Source organism: Hyperolius riggenbachi, chromosome 3, assembly GCF_040937935.1.
Source record: "Hyperolius riggenbachi isolate aHypRig1 chromosome 3, aHypRig1.pri, whole genome shotgun sequence".
NCBI classification, from domain to species: domain Eukaryota; kingdom Metazoa; phylum Chordata; class Amphibia; order Anura; family Hyperoliidae; genus Hyperolius; species Hyperolius riggenbachi.
This window is the reverse complement of record NC_090648.1, coordinates 317,431,283-317,452,727: the sequence shown is the minus strand read 5'-3', so window position 1 is coordinate 317,452,727 and position 21,445 is coordinate 317,431,283. Positions and strand designations below refer to the sequence as shown.

The following is a 21,445-nucleotide window of genomic DNA, read 5'->3' as shown; positions in this document are numbered from 1 at the left end:
AAGTCCTTTAAGGTTGTGCATCAAAAAGGGTTAATGTGAAATAGGAAGGTTAGTATTTTTGGTGGAAGTTTGGTTTTGGCATCAGGATTGAGTTAAAATCAAAGAGGCTGGTTAGACATGTGAAAGAGGATTTTAGTTTTAATGACTGGTTAGTGTAAAAACTATTATTATCAACAGCTTAACTTAATTTATTGTGCACCACTGTTCTAAGAAGAGGTGAGAGGACCTATGGCTGGAAAGAAAAATATAACAGGCTGAAAAAAAATCTAATGTGCATTATTGCCACTGCCCTGAGCAGGTTAGACTTCACCAACAGGGGAATGTTTGTATAAACATTAACTTGTCATCCAATTCAATTATTACTGGCTGGTTTTAGCAGTTGTAATCTAGTATTTGTAAGGGACCTTAGTGATAATCAGTAAAATCCACACATAACATCCCCAGCAATAATATCCACAAGCACTACTGGTATGCAGCTACTCTTGCCAACCTGCTGCTACGGTCATTAAAGCCAAGTATACAATCCTGCTGCTTTCATTTTCAATTGCCAATTGTGACATTTCAAGCTTTGAAACAACATCAACATCAACATAACCTACTCAATAAGAGCTAGTATTAAAAACATGTGGACAGCGTATTTTTTTTCTTTTTCAGTGTGTGGCTCGCCACCCAGTGGGAGAAGATTTCAAAATAAACAGAGGAAGACTTGCTGGGAATAGCAACAGACCAAGACACGGACATGAATTTTGTTTTAGTAAAAGCAAGTAACTAAAACACAACAAGGAATGTTCCCGACCTCTGAGACATACAGACTTACTGTGGACAGAGGCCTGCAGGCTTAGATATGCTTTGAGTCCTCGGTCAGGAGTACAGGTCCAGAAGCCACTGCTTGGCAGAGATAATGCAAATGCAAGGTTTCCTGCACTGCCCAGTATGCTCTTAGGCTCAATGTAGCTTTCTGTGTGTGATCGAGTTCTGAACCATATGGTCTAGAATTCGAACAACAACACAAGTCATTATAGCATTGCTAGTATACCATGTCACTGCAACAAACACAACAGAAACTGGGCAGGATGGACACACTGGCACATGTGTGAACGGATTTTATGCTCAACATCGAATCTGTCAACATGTCTGTTTATCCATTGTGGTCTGTTCCATGAATTGGACCAATTCAGGTTATAGTGTGAAACCAGCCTACACTTTGCTGTCAGCATTATGACATTTGCTTTCCCCAAAAGAGTCAGGAAGTTAGTTTTCAGACGAGTCTGAAAAGCCTCACCTTGTTCATCTGTACCACAGTTAGAGGAGTTATTCATTTACAAAAGAATATTTCCTTTCAAAGTGGTAATTTTCATTCCCGTGAGCAAGGAATATTTTCTTCTCCAAGCTTTTTACACTTAACTGGAAACTCATCAAACACCTGTAGAGACTTGTTCAGAACTTGTCGAGACTCTGAAATGAGGGGAACCACAGAGTGTTCTACTTCACCCAAAACCTGACCATCAACACAAGCATCATTATCTTAGCTAACACTTCAGTCTTTATTTAATATACTAATAGGTTTTGTTTTGCATTTTAATTTTACCTATTTTATTTAACTGTTGCAAACATGGTAGCTTCCAGGTACTTTAGAACTTCATGCATATGTTTTGCTGCTAGCCCAAGTAGTACAGTACATGACTAATGTCATCCTCTTGACTACAATCTTGGACGAGTATTATGCTACGAGTGAGGTTGGAGAGGAAAGCTGCACACAAACATAAGGGTTGTTACATGCCAGGACTACAATGGAGGTACGTCATTAACCTCTCCAGCCCACGGCTGTTTTCACTTTAAGTAGGGAAGCAATGTTCACTTGTAAGAGCTCCTCCCATTCATTTGCCAATAATTTTATCACTGCTTATCTCACCTAAATGATCTAAATCTTGGAGGGGGGAAGGGGTGCGCGGGAGGGGGTTTGCCACAAATTAGGCTTTTTGGGGGTGATACTTGTTTTCAGTAATTAATTTATTTTCTATGCATTTTATTGGGAAATACAAGGAAAAGAATGGCAAAACTACACAATTTCTCCAATTCCACCCCCTACAGTTTTCAAATATACAATTCTACTATAGATAAAACCTACACATTTAAATTTCCTATTTGCACCAGCTATCACAACATTAAAATGATGTCCCTATTAATTAATTAATGTCAGGTTTTTATAACTATTCTATTTATTTTTTTTACTTTAATTTTACTTACCAGGATGTGTTTGATTTTGTTACTGCATTAGTTACTTTCACTTTTATGAAAGAACATGCCTCGTGATGCAAGGCATGTTTATTCATTCACAGCACTTAGATTGGCTTGGGGAACACATGTTCTCCTTCACCAATTGCGGACATGTAAATCCAGCCATGAACAAGCTACGGGAACACACGCATGCACGCTCAATCTGTGCAACAACACTGGACACATACTGTATATGCCTCCAGATTGATTTATATATGCATCCAGTTTTAGTTAAGTGGTTAAATTAAATAACCTATATAATGTAAACAAAAACACTTTTTTTCTATTATTTCATGGGTGATTTAAGAACAAAAATAGGTCTCACAGTTTATTTTCTCAGATGACTGGTGCTAGCAAAAATGTTTTTAAAGAAAACTTTTAATATAAAAAAGTGCCCCTGGGGGTACTTACCTCGGGAGGGGGAAGCCTCTGGATCCTATTGAGGCTTTCCAGTCCTCCTCCATCCCACTATGGTCTTGCTGGGCCCCTTCAAACGACGCCATGTAAATATTTCCCCTCCGGCTCCAGCACAGGCCCAGTAGCGGCTTTCGGCTCGGGATTAGGTGGAAATAGCCGATCCCAGTCGGGTCCGCTCTACTGCGCAGGTGAAAATTGCCTACAGTGGACCCGACTGCTATCGGTTATTTCCGCCTGATCCTGAGCCGAGAGCTGCTACTGCGCCTGAGCCAGGAAATGTAAATATTGCAGGCGCTACTGTGTCTGCACCAAAGCTTGACTAATTGTCGGCTGTGGTTTTGGAGTGGCCCATCGAGACCACCGTGGGACAGAGGAGGACGAGGGAAGGCTCAATAGAATCTAGTCTCTTTAAAGGGAACCAGAAGTGAGAGGGATATGGAGGCTGAAATACTTATTTCTTTTTAAACAATGCTAGTTGCCTGGCTGTCCTGCTGATACTGTGCTCTAATACTTTTAGCCATAAAGACCTTGAAAAAGCATGCAGATCAGTTACTCTGACTAAAGTCTGATAGATTAGCCCCATGCTTGTTTAAGGTGTGTGATGCCAACACTACTAATGCCTGAAGAATCAGCAGGAACCCTGGGCAACTGGTATTGCTTAAAAGTAAATAAATATGGCAGCCTCTATATCCTTCTCACCTCAGTTTTCCTTTAAGAGCTATAACCAAAGATCTGTAATTAGTTTGATATTCCACCCTCAGTGGAAATATCACAAGGCACCAGTCTTCCTCAGAAATAATATTGGGTCACATTCAGTTACAAAATGACTTTTGAAGTGATGTTACGTGTTATATAGATTTAATATATGGCTCTGTAAAATGTATTAGCTACAGGCTCACTATACACCTGTGGTTCTGAACGTGCAGCTTTGCTTTCAGGGGCAGAAAGATGATTTGCATATTCAGGAGTGATGCATTGTGGGAAACCACAGTTGCTCGCTTAAAGTTGAATTATCACAAATACCTCCTTTACATTTTGTCACTAAGTGGAGTGATTCTTTAAATTATGACGGCGTATTCTTAAAAGCTCAGTGTGAGTGAGACAAACCTAATCAAACTTGTCAGAGAAAGCATAAGCTTCAAAATCAATTCGTGGTACCACATGGAAAAGACATCAATAGGGATATTCTCAAGGAAACAGATGGAAAAGGAAGAGATTCCTGTGAATGTAGTTGAAGATTTATATTATCCTCCATGAACTTCCATGTAGTCCTCATGTTTACATAATTTATCTCTATTTCCTTATGCCGCTCAGATTAGGAAGTCTGCATGAGCTCATGTCCTTGATGCTAATTCTCATCCCAAACTCCTCTCCTTTAAAGGGAAACTCATTTAATCACAAAGGAGCTGAGAGGCTAACGGACAGAATGGCTATGTACAGCATGTGACTTCTCATTTGGCGTCCGACAACCTTTAGTAACAACTAGTTGTGATGTCAGGCAAGGCTTAACTCGAAAAGCAGTAGGATGAAAAACATTTCACTTTCATTTCTCACACATAACTGATAAATACTTCACCAGTGAAACTCAACAATGAGAAGATGTGGATTCTTGTTTAAAAACAAAACAAATAGTTTATGAGACAGAAGTTGATGCATAAACCATTTTAACTACAAACATTGAGTAAGGGATTGCAGTTCCCACAGGTCACAAATGTATCATATGGTTGTGTGGTATTCAGAATAAATAACAATATAGCAGTGCAAAGCGTGTCCATGGGTGTCTGAACAGCACAATAACCAATGTACCACAGCCTCAACGTTTCACAATAAAAAACATGCGTGGGCATCTACAATTGTAGCGGCCAGCAGTACTGAGCTGTGCAGTCACTGTGGGGTTTAGCATGTGTTATATGTACCAACCTACTGTATATCACTGCCGACATCAGCCAGCTGCAGGATTTGGTTAAGGGCGTATAATATAGCGGTAGTACATTTACTGATATTCTACTACTTAATTGAGTAAGTAATAACCCCCGACAACTAATAACCCCCTCGGACAACCAATAACCCCCTGTGGGCAACTATTAATCCAACTCCCCCCCCCCACCCCCCGTTCCGTATAACTATAAACCTCTGCAACAATGATCGCCATCTGAATTGGTAGCCACAGTTCACATAGCGAGCTTCCCATTTTTGTCGTGATTATTTTAGCTTCTCCTACCTAGGTTAGAATGGCAGGAGAAAACTGTGGAAGAACAGTGGATGTGGGGGTGTTCGGGTGTGCAGGGACTTACGCTCAATTATCGTGCTGAACGTTCTTTCATACCTGCAGAATGGTACAACGCTATGAATGATGCTGATGGGGACTGTTAGAAGTCTTGGGTGGCTACTGTATTGGCATGTTGCATTTTAGACTATACTGGTGGACACTGTTTTTAAGAGTTGGGGATAAGGTTTTTCCCTGAAATTTCTATGTATATGTCTTACTGTGCTTTTGTCTGAAAAGGTTTAAATGTGGCTGCTGCTTTGTAAATGTTAGCTATAGTGACATACATTACAGATCATAGTGGCGGATTCTGGCAGTATGATTAATTTTTATGAAGAAATAGAATTATTTTTTTTCTTGTCTTGAGAATGGTTACATGGCTACAGATTAAAGGTAACAAGCATATGTTCAAACAAAGTAGAAAGGAAACGTGTGGCACATCCCACTGGCATGCGATCTACCCTCGATGGTTACTGCAGTCAGTGGCACGCAGCGTGACCAAGCGTCAGGAGACGCGAAACGGCCGTCGCTAAGCCACCCTAATGCCCACCACCCACCTCCACTGGGATGACCCACCATCTTGAGGATACGTAAGATTATATTTGCACTACTTATATGCAGTTTTACTATTGTGGAATACGAAGATTAAGCCATGTGGTTACACTGTCACATTGTTTGAAATAAATCCAAGGACTGATGGTGCACGCCTCTGTGATCTTTTGCTGCTACATGGCTACAGATGTTCTACTGATTCACAATGCACCTACTGTGCAAGCACAGGCCTTTCCAACTTGAATAATAACTCAGGTTAATCCCAGTGTTCTTGGGGCTGTGTATTATATAATAGCAAGCAGTACAGACCCGTACACAGGCCTGAGATAAGTCAGCTGAGATGGCCCATAACGACCGCTTCACCTGGTAATTAGGGGTGTGTGTGGCAGCCTCCGACCCACGAGTGATCCCTCCAACGTATCTATTTACCCCTAGCAACGCCGATCCCATTGTTCGCGCCACATTGTTCCCTCCCCCGCATAGCAACACAGCGTATTATCAGCTACACAGCTGACACGTGTACATGCAGCCTGGCCCAGCGATGTAGCCAAAAGGGACCTGGTCCTGATCCCTGACAATGACATCCGTCAAAGGTGTGTGCCCACCTTTACCTTGGTTCATATGTAAGCAGATGTATCATGCAGAATTATTTAAACAATAGATCCATATCAATGCTTTGTGCACACAAAACCAACCAATCATTTTATGCAAGGTTTTGAATGTGGAAAGGGTAATATGGATATGTGCATTTCAGGGCCCGTTTCCACTTGTGCAGTGCGAATCGCCACGGTAAAAATTTGCATGCGGATGCAAATTTCACATGCGGCTGTATGCGAATTTTCGTGCGAATTCGCATGAAAATTCGCATGCATGACGCTGTATGTGAATTTAACCATGGCAGCGCAGGCGAATTCTGAGGGCTCTGCCGTGCAGAAAAATCCTGCACAGAAAAACTGACAAGTGGAAACAGGCCCATCCACTTGTATTGGCTGTGCGAATCTGCATGCAGGAAACGCATGCAGATTTGCGATAGTGGAAACGGGCCCTGATATGGTTCACACCACTTAATATGGTTCATACCACTTTGGCACTTCCCCAGTCAATGTATTTAAAGTTCTGAGAGTAATAAACAGTTTAATTTGTGTGTTTGCTCTATGGGTGAAAACTGGAAATATATCTTTTATGCCGGGCATACAGTGTTCGTTTTATGCGCTGGATCGAGCCAGTGGCTCGATGCCGGCGCATTCCCGCTCGTCCGCGCGGATCGATTGCCGCTCGGGATTTGAGCGGGTACGGGTTGAACGACATGATCGGGCCAGCTGAATATTATTAGCTTGCCGGATCAGCTGGTCGATACGCGGTACAGAAACGTACCTAGTATCCCTAGCATTAGAACCGTTATTACCATTTACCTTCCACCTTCTGGCTCTGCCCTGCCTCCTCACCCTGAAGCAAATTGTATGAGCAGATAGGATTCTCTATGTCCATGGCAGTGGTTCTTGTCGATATGGAAACACACACACACACACACACACACACACACACACACACACACACACACACACACACACACACACACACACACACACACACACACACACACACACACACACACACACACACACACACACACACACACACACACACACACACACACACACACACACACACACACACACACACACACACACACACACACACACACACACGTTTCTTACCTGACTAGACTTTTTTTCTTGCTGTGGCTGTAGAAACACAAAATGAAAAATTAGTTTGGCGTGTCAGAGTAAAATATGCTGCAGACAGTCATGTCTATGCAGACTGACACATTTGCCAAAGGCACAGTAAAACTGGGGAACAAAAAACAATCTACTTTGATGCTGACAGTCAGAACAGTTCAAACATATGTACCTTTGTTTAATTAAAATTCAACTGCACTGACTCACATGTATTTACCAATCTCTCCAATATCATCATTTTGCTAGCAAATTCCTCACCCTTTTCCCTACAGACATCTTGCCTTGGGAGCTCTGTGTACCTGTCATACCACTAGGTTAATGTGAAGTCCATGTACTTGTCTGTCAGAGTGACTCCTTATTTCTGTAAAAAACTTCCAACACCATTACATGACTGGGTTACTGCTTTTATCTCTATAAAAGTGAGGTGAATGAAAAGTACCATAAACTCTGCTTGAAGGCTGTCTAGAGGGTATACTCAACCATCAGACCAAGGACAACAAGCAATGAATCCTGTACATGTCAGAGAACACCCAAGTGATCAGTCCCTATATTGCAAGAGAGATAAAGGTTGGAGAGATAAGAAAAACAAAAGATGTGTGATGGTGGAGCGGAAGGATGGGAGATAGCCATGATAGGTTAATAGTAAAGTCAAACGCTCAGCAGGTGTCTGCAGGGAAAGGGAGTAAAGCAGCTGATAAGAGTACACTGATAAGATGGACTACAGATATTGTTGGGTAGTCTGGTAATTAAATGCATGTCATTATAGTTGAAGAGCTATGCTAGGCACACACACAGTCCAATTTTCTGTAATGCTGGGCACAGACGGTTCGTTTCCTCCTTATCAATCGATTCGCTGATGGCTCCATTGATAATTTCCGACGTGTCCGATACCCCACCGGATGGATTCTGCGCTCGATCCCCGCGGGCGGACAATGGGAAGAAGAGGAGCGGAAAATAAGGAGCGCCCGCGGGGACGAGCGGGAATCGATGCGGGCGCACGCGGGGACGCTGCGGGAGTCAATCCGGCGGCTAATTGAGCCGTCGGGTCGACTTGTGTATTCCCAGCATTAGATTTACCTGCCAGATTGTTTTTTCCTACATGCCTGATCTTAATTTCGATCGATTTTCCTATTGATTTCCATTCACTTCCATGGAAATCGATCGGAAAATCAATCTTGATTAAGATCGGACATGTTGAAAAAAATCGATCTGGCAGGTAAATATATCCATGTGTACCTGGCATAAAGGTGGCCATACATCAGCGACTTGGCGGCTGATCGACCATCCGATTTGATTGTTATGATCGAATTGGATGAAAACCGGTGCCGCCAAGTGCATGCTCGACTGGCAATGCGACCAATTTCGGGACAAAAAATTGGTCGCATACTCGATTGTGCATGCTGCAAGATGTTGGGCCGACTTGCTCGATTGGGTGCGCGGCGGGAACATCGTGTAATCTCCCAGCAAGCGACGAACAGGACGAAACCCCCATAATGTAAATGGCCCCCCTGGTTCCCCTTGTAAAGTATACAATACCTGTCTGTGACCTGCGCTTGTCCCTCCACCACTCCGGACGCATTCCCCTCTCCATACACACACGCCCCACGTGGTTTCCTAGTAAACCACGTGAGGCGCGCAGGTATGCAGTGCAGGTAGCCAGCGGGGGAGAAGCGGAGGCCGTGGACAGGTAATGTATACTTTACACGGGACACTGGGGGAACATTTACATTTGGGGGGCACAGCGTCGGGGCGGCGAGGCAGCGAATGCGACGCACAAGGTTGATTTCAGCATGAAATCGATCGGGTATCGGCCTGTGGTGTATGGGCAGCTGAGAGATCTACCTCTTATCAGATTCGATAAGAGAGAGATTTGTCTCTTGTTCAAATCTTCCCATACATACATAGATGTATTGGTACCTTAACTGTCGGGCATAAAATCAAAAATCTATTTTTTATTTTTATCAGGTAAACAAGTAATAAGGATGCTAACCAATCGAAAGGTTAAAAATCACTTATTTTTCATCTCCAGAAAAGATCATTACCCAGTTTCCCTGGCTCTTATTTGGTACATCTGCCACACAAAGGAAGTTGCAGGGCATGCTGGGTTTTCTTTTTTTTCTTCTTTACTTTCCCGTCAGACTTAAAGGGAACCTAAACTGAGAAGGATATGGATTTTTCCTTTTAAAATAATACCAGTTGCCTGACTCTCCTGTTGATCCTGTGTCTCTAATGGCCCATACTCACGGGCAACATTTTGGCATGTCGGTAGCACACGGGAGCGTGTGCGCGACATGCCGGCGACAGCTCGTCGCCAGGTCCCTCCGCATACACACGGCGGAGGGACCTGCCAACTGATGCGGCGGAAGCTGTCGCTGTTGTCCCTCCCCCCGCCGGAAGCGCCGTCTATTTGTAATTATGTTGCTGTCGCTAGTCCGCGTACTCACGCGGACTAGCGACAGTTGCGGCGGAGTTGCGGCGGCGACTGTCGCCAGGCGATTGACCGTGCCAATCGCCCGGCGACATCAGCGACGGGCGACAGTTCGGGGTGCGCACCCGTGCAACGTCGCATACTCACAGGCGACCTGTCGCCGCAACACGCGCGTGCCGCATGTTGCGGCGACAATTGTAGCCCGTGAGTATGGGCCATAATACTTTTAGCCACAGCCCCTCGACAAGCATGCAGATCAGGTGCTCTGAATGAAGTCAGACTGGATTAGCTGCATGCATGTTTCAGGTCTGTGATGCAGCCAAAGAGATCAGCAGAAGAGTCAGGGAACTGGTATTGTTTAAAAGGAAACATCCATATCCTTCTCAGTTAAGGTTCCCTTTAAAGGATACCCGAAGTGACATGTGACATGAGGAGATAGACATGTCTATGTACAGTGCCTAGCACACTAATAACTATGCTGTCTTCCTTTTTTTTCTTTCTCTGCCTGAAAGAGTTAAATATCAGGTATGTAAGTGGCTGACTCAGTCCTGACTCAGACAGGAAGTGGCTACAGTTTGACCCTCACTGATAAGAAATTCCCTTTTTTTACCTATTTCTTGCTCTCAGAATCCATTTTCTGCTAGGAAAGTGTTTTATAGTTGGAATTTCTTATCAGTGAGGATCAGACTGTAGTCACTTCCTGTCTGAGTCAGGACATAGTCAGCCACTTACATACCAGATATTTAAATATTTCAGGCAGAGAAAGGAAAAAAGAAACAGCATAGTTATTTTTGTGCTAGGCACTGTACATACACATGTCTATCTCATCATGTCACATGTCACTACGGGTATCCTTTAAATACTACCTAAACTTTTCTTCCCCCCAGGTTTGTTTTACAAAAGACCCTTGCCTTAACTTGAAGGGAATTTGAGATGAAAGCATTATTGAGGCTGCCATATTTATTTCCTTTTAAACAATACCAGTTGCCTGGCAGTCCTCCTGATCCTGTGTCTCTAATACTTTTAGCCATGGACTTAGGTTTTACTGGATGACCTATGTGCCTGTTCCAGGGTTTTGACTCAGTCACTACTTATAAAAAAAAGGAAGACAGCATAGTTATTAGTGTGCTAGGCACTGTACATAGACATGTCTATCTCCTCATGTCACATGTCACTTCGGGTATCCTTTAACTAATGCCTCTTTCCCTCCTGTTTTACCCCTCCTACCCCTCTGCTCCTCTCTGATTGGCCAATATTTCTCAATGCACTTTCTACTGCAGAGCCTGGTGGGAGTGCCTGAAGACTGGGAGGGGGGCGGGCAATGATACACAGACAGAATAAGGGAGGAAATTATGTCAGGATTGGCTTCAAGATAGACACAGACAATATAGAAAAATCACTAAAATCAAAATGTGGACAGTGCAATACATATTTAAGTAGAGCAAGTATTTATCTACTTATATAGGTGTTTTTTTCTGAGATAGTATGGCTGACAGCTCCACTTTAAGCTTATTAAATGTGCCTTATTAACTACAGCTACAGCTGGACCAAGATAATACCTTTCATAGGGGCTATTTCTAAGTAAGGGATTAGGGCCCATTCACACTTGAGATCACAAAATGCTGGTGATTAGCGCTAGCAGTTTGCGGCAGCTTTTTTTTACGCTATAAATGCACATTTTTCACTGTACTTTTTTGTGATTTTTGAGCGCTTGCGATCAATCAAAAATCATGGAAAAGTGATGCGAGCACCATGTTTGTGTTTACCGCAAATTGCCGGCGATCGTGGCAGTGAGGTCACTGCCATATAATTACACTAGCCCTTATAAAAGCGCCAGCAATTGCCAGCGATTAGCAAACTACTGCGTGCAGAACACTCCAGACCACGTCAGCGTGACCCTGAGCGGCGCTCGCGCAGGAACAGTAGATGCCGATCTGGTGAGCAACGAACTCAATGGTTAACTTAAATTTGAAGGCTTTCTCTTTCATTCTCTGGCCCTCAACCCTCATATTCATGAGCTTTTCACAGAAAGAAGAGACAAGCAGACCAATGCTACGTACACACATGCGACAACGATCGTTCGTTGAAAACGACGAACGAACTTTTAATTGATGAAAGAACGACCTAAGTAAAGTTAGTTTTTAAATGTGTGTAACGATCTGATCGTTAGAACGAACATTACATCACATAAAGCAACTATTGCGCTTGCGCATAAAAATGAGAAGTTTCATGGAGAAATAGCGAAATGCGCATGTCAAGCCTAGTACGAACGACCGTTTCCAACGATGTACTACTTTTGCAAACGATCGTCGTTGGTAAAAATCCGCCAAGCTAGATCGTTCGTTTTTAACGATCTAGCTTGTCCGCCGTTAGACTTAATGATCATTGGTTGCTTTTTTTGAAACGATCGTCGTTTGAAACGATCGGGGAACGATCGTTTCAAACGACTATAGTCGCATGTGTGTACGCACCTCAAGTATTAAAGGATACAAATTAATTAATGCAAATTAATTAAAAGCGAGGAGCAGGCATGTTTAGTGTCTACTCATGCCCACAGCTCCCCTGTTCTCCTCTGTCCCTCTCTGGTACAGCCTAGCAACCCCCTGAACTTACTTCCTGGTTAGGGTGGTTGCTGCTGACTGCGCAGGCGCTGCCCGGCGACGCGCATCCTTGTTTACGTGGTCGCAGCCGGGAGCGCTCTGCGCAGACGCACTATGTAGCTGTGACCTAGAACCTGCACAGATTCTCTAATCCGGTATTCTCATTTGAGTGATTCACAAAGTCTCCCTATAATAATTATATGGTAAGTCATAGGAGTAGAATTAATAAAACAAGAATTTTGACTTAAATATTAAAGAAAAGCCTATATCAATAAGACTGAGGAGAAAGGTATGGAAACTAGAATTGAAACCAACAGAAAGAAGCTCAGAGTGCTCTTAAACAACAGCTAGCAAAGACTACTACTAAAGCATGAGACGTACGTACAAGGATTGGCAACATAAAAAATAGTAATTTCGGCATAATATTCATCTTAAAGGGATACTTAAGCCTGGAATAAAAAAAATTAGTTTTACTCACCTGGGGCTTCTACCAGCCCCCTGCACCCGTCCCGTGCCCTCACAGTCACTAACGGATCCTCCGGTCCCCTGCCACCAGCTAAATTTGTTTCGCCGACAGGCCTGGCCACGCGTAGCCTTCTTCCCGTCCCCAATAGCGTCCTGCACCTGCGCAGGATGCTATTGCGGTCGGGAAATACAAAGGAGACACGTGGCCAGGCCTGCGCAGGCACAGCGAACCTGACGGCTGAAAAACTAAATAAGCTGTGGCGGTATGGGACAGGAGGATCCGTGAGTGAATGTGAGGGCATGGGACAGCTGCAGGGGGCTGGTAGGAGCCCCAGGTCAGCAAAACTGATTTTTTATTCCAGAATTAAGGCTCCCTTTAATTATGGCAACCTTGCCAAACCAGGAAAACCTACCTCCAGACCATCTTTCCAAATCCTGTCTGATAGAACTCAACAAGGATGGAAAATTGAGAGAATAAATATTTGCAATATCTTTCGACAGCATAATACCTAGGTACCTAATTGCGGTTTCTCTAAAAGCAAAAGAATAATTAAGCCTAATATGATCCTCCATTACCTGGCCCAAAGAAATATTGAAAGCTTCCAACTTAGACATATTAATCTTGTAATTCGACAGTAAGCCAAATCTCACAAATTCCGTCACCAAGCAAGGCAGAGATAAAAGGCTCTGTGACAATAAATGATATGACATTGGCAAATGCTGACAATGTATGAGTATCCAGGAATGCCCTGACCCACCAAATGTCCATGTTTCCGCTAACTGTACACAAAAAGGCTTCCAAAGTAAAAATAAATATTATAGGAGACAGTGGACAACCCTGCCTCATGCCATTAGACATGGAGAAGGCATCTGACAGAGGTCCATTAGTTCTAACTTGTGCCGAGGGTTTAGTATATAAATCCCCAATCCAACCCATTTTTTTTAGAGCCCATGCCTATATATTCTAATGCTGGTATAAATTTCCAATTCACCCTGTTGAACGCCTTTTCCATGTCTGTCAATAAAACCATTAAAGGATAGTCATTAATCACCGCCAATTTTATAAGACCCAAAGCCCTAGTTGAATTATCTTGGGCCTCTCACTCAGGCACAAAACCCACCTGATCTGGATGTACAAGAGACTTGAGCCAGGGCTTGGCTCATTCTGTCAGTACATTATAGCAAAAAGTTTAGTATTTAAAAAAATGAAATAGGTCTATATCTCTGGCATGAGGTAGGGTCCTTGTTGGTGCAGACTCAGAGATAAATGGCTGTAAAGAGAAACTTGTAAATAACTCACGAAAGAATAAAGTTAGATTAAAACCAAGCACACCATTGTTTTTCTTTTGAAATTCCCAATAAGTTTGATGTGTCACATAACCCTCTTCCTATTGAAAAAAACAAAAGTTGGATTCAAAATGGCCGACTTCAAAATGGCCACCATGGTCACCACCCATCTTGAAAAGTTTCCCCCCTCACATATACTAATGTGCCACAAACAGGAAGTTATCACCAACCATTCCCATTTTATTAAGATGTATCTATATAAATGGCCCACCCTGTATATGTCAATGCATACATTATTTGATGGAGAACTTTCCACACAGTGACACTGACCCGGAAGCAAATGGCGGCCATTTTGGATTTGAGACAGGATAAAAATGAAAAAAGAATGAAATGAGCACAGGAGAGCAACAAAAATTAAAGGAATAACCTGTATTTGGCATACACTTTAGGGGGGGGGGGGGATGTTTATTTTAAAGGTACCTGTTCATCTCAGGTTTCCTTTAAAGTGAACCAGAGATGAAGCACCGTCATGTATTTTACCATATATATCAGTGCAGTGGGAACATTAGAGAAAACACCTACCCTGCTCTCTGTTTCATTCATCATTGTTCAGCTTGCTTCTTATCAGCCCTGATAAAATCCCCGACTGAGCATTCAGTCTGGCTTTGCTAAGGAATCATTATAGCTGAGTCTGTGTTCTCTGATGTCTTTTCAAGCCCAAGCCTGACCCCTTCTGGCTCTGCTCAGGAATCATTATAGCTGAGTCATTATAGCAAAGCCAGACTGAATGCTCAGTCGGGAATTTTATCAGGGCTGATAAGCAGCAAGCTGAACAGTGAAGAATGAAACAGAGAGCAAGGTAGGTGTTTTCTCTAATGTTCCCACTGATATATATGGTAAAATACATGAGGGTGCTTCGTCTCTGGTTCACTTTAAGCATGGCTTCCGCCTGAGGGATGAAGCTGTTCCTGTTTATAGACGTGTTAGTTATGACTTGTTCTGCACCGGCTAGCATACCGATCCTGCAAGGAAGGTAAGCTACATCCAATTATCCTTTCCTCTGTTCAGATGATGCGCTGTAAAATCACCTTTTCTAGTACAGAGAAAGAGCAGGAGCCGAACCATACAGTCATAGATGACATCAGAATGTATTTGATGATCCACTAAATGGTTTTCAGGTAAAATATCTTTAGCAGTAATTTCCTTGCAGGTGGAGGCTATTTTGGTTCAAAATGATGATGGCTGCAGATTACTCACACAAGAATACAATGATTTCAATCACATGACCCTTCAGTCAGTTATTATAATCTAATCAGGGGCAGGGTGATTTTACAACTTTACCAGTGCTGACGATGTGACTATTCTGAAATTAAGTTAGCGGACTATTGTGTGTCATACTCAAAATACTGTGAAACAGGTTTTTGTGATATTGTTATCTTTTTATACTAATAAAGCTTTTTGCAATGAATTAATGTACATCTGATCACTGTGCATCATAATCTAAAAGTAATGTGAATTGCCACCACAAAAACTTTAGCAAAATACATTTGTGTGGCGGCCAAAACTTTTAACCATGACTGTAAGGGCTGGTTCAGACGGGCGTTTTTGTGGCGTTTAACGCAGCGTTTCAGACGCAGCGTTTTTTGGGATCTACTGCCATCCCATGCAAGTGAATGGGAGCGTTTAGAGCTGGCTTTTGCAGGCTTTCATGAAAGCCTGGCAGTAGATCCCAGCGTTGCGTCTAGTCTCAAAAGCAACATGCTGCTTTCAGAGGCGGTAAACGCGAGGAAACAATAGCAGAGACCAGAACTGCTAGCCTTGAACGCTTTTCAAAAGCCTTCAAAAGCTAGCTTTCAAACGCTGGCGTTTAAACGCTGGCGTTTGAACGCAATGCCAAGCAAAAGCTCAGCAGACGCCCGTGTGAACCAGCCCTTAATGTGCAGACAACCTGAAATTATTAGCAACTCATTGACAATCTCTACTATTGATAACAATGTTCCTGGTTTCTCCTGAACCACTTAAGAAAAGTTATGAATAATACAACAGCAAAGCACAAAACAAACAAACTGATTTTACCAAGTACAAGAAGAAACAGCTTAAGTGGATTAAGGTTGCTAGGCATGATATACAGTATTCTCCTTTTGTAATATTTTTAAATTACAAAAAATGGAAAAGCCAAACACTAAACTTTCTTTCTGCAATAATATGATTTCAATCACACCTGAAATTATGTTAAAACCACATCAAACACAGACATTTTTCTAGTCCGACTGTACCCTGCCCTCCGTAAATAAATCTTTGTGCGTTGCTTTGCTTCAGGTCCTGAACTCATGTGACTTTGCCACATTGAAACTCAATGAAAGAACTGCCAGCTCAACCAAATGTTCCATGAATTACTTTCTGACACTTCAATGAGGGGAAAGACAATGTCTGAAACAGGGCCAGCCTTGGCAAAATGCCCAGTATGTGTCACAGCAATTCTGAAAGCTGCCCTTCTATTAAAAAAAAAAAAAAATTAACTCCATACGTCTCAGACCACCATACAAATAAAGCCGTGAAACATTTCTGTTCTTGCCAGGGTTACAACAGTCTGCATGTTTTTCCAGCTTGTTGCACAAAACAGCTCCAGACACTATATGCTGTTTTTTCCCTCTGTGTGTTTTCAAATTTATGAATGGTATGTTCTTGAACTTGTAGCACATTCACACTATAAATAGACCTTAGATTAACTGCAAAGTGTCAGACTAGCAGTTTCGTTTTCTTTAGCTTACCTAATATATATATATATATATATATATATATATATATATATATATATATATATATATGTAATTATGTAATGTATGTATGCAAGTATATAAGTATGTAAGTATGTAATGTATGTATGTATGTATGTATGTATGCAAGTATGTATGTATGTATGTATGTATGTATGTATGTATGTATGTATGTATGTATGTATGTATGTATGTATGTATGTATATATATATATATATATATATATATGTATGCATGTATGCATGTATGCATGTATGCATGTATGCATGTATGTATGTATGTATGTATGTATGTATGTATGTATGTATGTATGTATGTATGCATGCATGCATGCATGCATGCATGCATGTATGTATGCATGCATGCATGCATGCATGCATGCATGCATGTATGTATGTATGTATGTATGTATGCATGCATGCATGCATGCATGTATGTATGTATGTATGTATGTATGTATGTATGTATGTATGTATGATATATATATATATATATATATATATATATATCATGCATATATAAAACACACTCAAGTACGCACATGCAACAAGGGGTCACGGATGGACAAAGCAATATGTCCAATCCAGGACTCAGGAGAATTTTTTTTAACAGAGCCCCCTCAATTAACAATTTGAAAAAAAATAAAAATATTTTTTAAGGAGCATGCACACAGATCCGGCAAAACATTTCAACCATCTACGTAAGGCTTTTCCACAGGCAGCTGAAGGCGGTGAATTTACTGCCTATCGGCTGCTCCCGTTCGTTGGCTAGGCGCTTGCTAGTGTTTGTGTGAGAGTGAAATGATTCGCCATGAACCGGTAAGCCTTGTACATTGCAATGCGAATAGCTGTGGATCAGACTTGTTTCAGCACCTCCCACAGATGCTTAACCACTTTGCATCCAGACCTTGTTTCCTACTTATGGACCCGAGCAGTTTTTATATTTTAGCTTTGTCCCTATTTAATCAACAATAACTTTATCCTCACTTTTGACACCTGAGTGAAATACATACATTTTTTTCAAGACAAATTAGACTTTCAATGTATGTCAATTTTTTCACTTGAACTACTTTGTTTTATATGCATTTTAATAGGGGGATAAAAGGAAGAAAATATAAAAAAAAAACATTAGTTCTACTAGTGGGTTCTTATAAAAGACAAAAAAAGAACACAGGGACACCGGGAGCCCAATCGTGTATTATCCAATGGGCACTGGGAGTATATAAACTGTAAGGTATTATACTCACAAGATTAGGTTGCCAGATAAAGCAACCACCTGTATCGCATGTGAGGAAGTACCGTCCCCACTCGGCCTTGCTTCAGATATTATGGATGGTCGCTACTCCGAAAAAGGTGATCACTGGAAAACTTCCAAGTGTACACTCCCCCAACTTGGGGTGTAAGAACCTGAGACAATGGTAGGAGGCGCCCGTGGACATATATTGCTGATTCTGGTCACATATATGATAATTGTAATACTTAAATTCCTACCTTATGGTAGTAAAACTCACTGGTAGGCAGTAATCGTTAATTCTCAAACATTTATTGGGGCAACAATGACAACGCGTTTCTCGGTAAACACCGCTTCCTCAGGTCTATAGAAGTGCCCTGGGAGCATATGAGGTAATCCTGGGCGCCAGTCTTTACCTCATATGCTCTATAGACCTGCGGTGTTTACCGAGAAACGCGTTGTCATTGTTGCCCCAATAAATGTTTGAGAATTAACGATTACTGCCTACCAGTGAGTTTTACTACCATAAGGTAGGAATTTAAGTATTACAATTATCATATATGTGACCAGAATCAGCAATATATGTCCACGGGCGCCTCCTACCATTGTATCAGTTATACTACTCCAGTTTAAAAATAAAAAGGGCTACTGTAGATAAAAAAATACCAATTTTCCTTGGCTATTTCTATATGTTTATCACACAACTTAAATTATGTTCCTATCACAATTTATGGTGAAGATATTTGACACTGAAATAATGCTACAGTATGCACTTTTCACTATAAACTGAGAAAATAAAAGTATTTTTAGTGATAAAAATCAATCTTATTGGTTCAGGGAACATATATTCCCTTTCACCAATTATTGCTACATCAGATAGTGCAGGAGTTGTGCACAGGAGCAAGCCTAATAGTGCACAGCGGTGCTTCTGCTACAAAACGTATATCTACGTCCTCGTGGCTTAGATGAAGTCACAGAGGACATAGATATACTGTAGTGTTGGATAAGTTGGTTAATTGGATTAAAGCGGTATTGTCACCATAAAAATCAAATTTCAACAGCAACTGGTCTGAGTGTATTAAGTGCTAAAGATGCTAATCCTGCATTTAAAACTTTTTTCTGCTGTTATGGTTTGGAGTTATTACATACTATAGAAGCACTGGCCCTAGTGCCAAAAAGTTGAACGCTGGGAGTTCTTTTGAATGCTGGGAGTTATTTTTATCTATAACATATTCCTCCTGTTCCATTATTTCCCTGCCTAGCTGATCACTTGTGTTTACAAGCAAGGCTGAGGTGTCTCAGTGATTGGATGTGTAAATAAAAAAAAAGACTCTGGGAGGAGGGCAGCTAATGAATACACAATGAGCAAGAGAAAGGAGGGGGGGGGGGGGAAACAAGAGTCAGGGAGGATATGATGTCAGCATTAGCTTGGCAAGATGGCCACTGCCTAGAAAATGATTTTCTGCTTTTCCTTTATAAAATTATCAGGAATCATTACGTGGATAGCACAATACATCTGTTATGTAAGTAGAGGTAGTATTTATCTACTTATATATGTGGTTTTTATTTCTAGGCTAGCATGGGTGTCGCTTGTTCTTTAAGATCTGGAGGCCAAGGCTAGGTTTAGTGGAACGGATAATTCCTGTAATGCACCAGAATGTGAGCGTTCGTAAACACAAGCGTGTCAGCAGTTACTGTCTGGTAAAAAAACCTCCCCAAAACCACAGCATGTAGCATCCAGGGCCAGCCACTGTACATGCAGAGATGCCGCAAGTGCTGGATGCTTGCAGCCGGTTGCAAGCACCCTGCACAAAAATAGGAGCGGCTAACAAGCAGTTAAGTGCATTACTGTAAGCAGTTCGTGTGAAAGAGCCCTAAAGGCGTGATACTCACATACATATTGTTGGCACTTTCGCCAGTGAACAGAAGTCAACATGGGCACTGGTCTGCAGCCATCCAGCAGCACACACTGCAGGCTGCAATGCACTGTAAGATCTGACACCTTAAGCTGAATACCCACCGGAATAGTTTCCCCGATTCATGTGGCCACATCTGCAATCCTCGTTTGCGGCAGTGGAAACAAACGATTGTGTAAACGATCTTTACATGGTTGCAGTGAACATGCACAAGTCAATGAGGATCAGAATGATTCAACGACTTAAATCGGATCTGTCAGTCATTCAAAAACTAATGATCCCTACGGGTGTCGTGCGTCAGTCAACATTTTGCTACTGGGTGCCGATCTCTGCAGGGTAAGTGGGGAGGATCTATTAGTGGCATTTACAGATGAAAGCGCCTTTAAAAGACACCAACAAACTGAGGACTATATCAGGGGGGCATTTAAGGTGGTTTACAAATGTGGAGCTATAAGGAGATTTATACAGAGGGAACTATAAATGGGGCTCTAAAAATGTCACAATAATAGGGCAGCTATATAGAATATCGCTGTACTGTATATGGGAGCAATATGAGGGGTACACTACAAATGGAGGCGAAAAGTACTACATATGGAGGCATTATAAAGAAGGGCACTATAATGGAGATCTACAAGGTAGACACAGGGCATGGGGCATGTTAAGGGGTCCATACACCTAACTATTTTACCGCCGATATACAGCAGATTTGATCACTGTGAATCTGCTGTGAAATCGTTGCGCAAACGCTGACCGAGCGATCGATTTCCGTCCAAAATCGATCGTTCCCGTCGATTCGTTCGTGCAGAAGATTTCACTCGATCGCTGGCGGGTCGGGAGTACAATACATTACCTGATCCGGCCGGCACGTATCCCCGCTGTCACCGCTGCTCCTTCTCCGCTGGGCTCCGGCAGGCTTTACTTCTTCTTGTCCCGACAGGAAGTTTAAACAGTAGAGTGCCCTCTACTGTTTAAACTTCCACGGACAGGAAGAACAGTAAAGCTGAAGCCCTGGAGCCCAGAGCGGAGAAGAAGACAGCGGTGACCGGGGGACTCGCGCCGACCGGATCAGGTAATGTATGCAGGGGGGAGCGGGGGCAGCTCCACAGATGGTGAATCGATTTCATGCTGAAATCGATTCACAATCTGTTTGCAGTAGAGGCAGCCATACGATCCCTCTCTGATCAGATTCGATCAGAGAGGGATCTATCTGTTGGTCGATCTGATGGCAAATCGACCAGTGTATGGCCACCTTAAGATGGAATGGGGCCATCACAATGAATCTTCTGTTTAGCCACCTATTAATATTATTATTTCGGATTTATATAGTACCAGCATCTTCCGTGGTGCTTATAATCGATCCATGTTAAAGTCCCCACCATTAAAACATAAAATAACCAATTAACACCCTTATTAACCTCTTCATCCCCATATAATATTTTTAAAATCCCATTTTGCATACATGGCACCAGCAATGTAATTTAAGGGGTTTT

At 42.2% G+C, this 21,445-nt stretch overlaps 1 protein-coding gene across 3 annotated transcripts in view; it reads right to left on the bottom strand.

Moving 5' to 3' along the window:
* The window catches only part of HMGA2 (high mobility group AT-hook 2), a 169,014-nt gene that overhangs the window by 19,849 nt on the left and 127,720 nt on the right, over positions 1–21,445 (bottom strand). For all 3 annotated transcript variants that reach the window (XR_011030025.1, XM_068272758.1, XM_068272756.1), the window contains one exon: positions 7,231–7,257. Coding sequence is in view for 2 of the 3 variants with exons in the window: in XM_068272758.1 (XP_068128859.1) it covers positions 7,231–7,257 (27 nt within the window). In the remaining variant the exon portion in view is untranslated. The remainder of the gene's footprint in view (positions 1–7,230; positions 7,258–21,445) is intronic.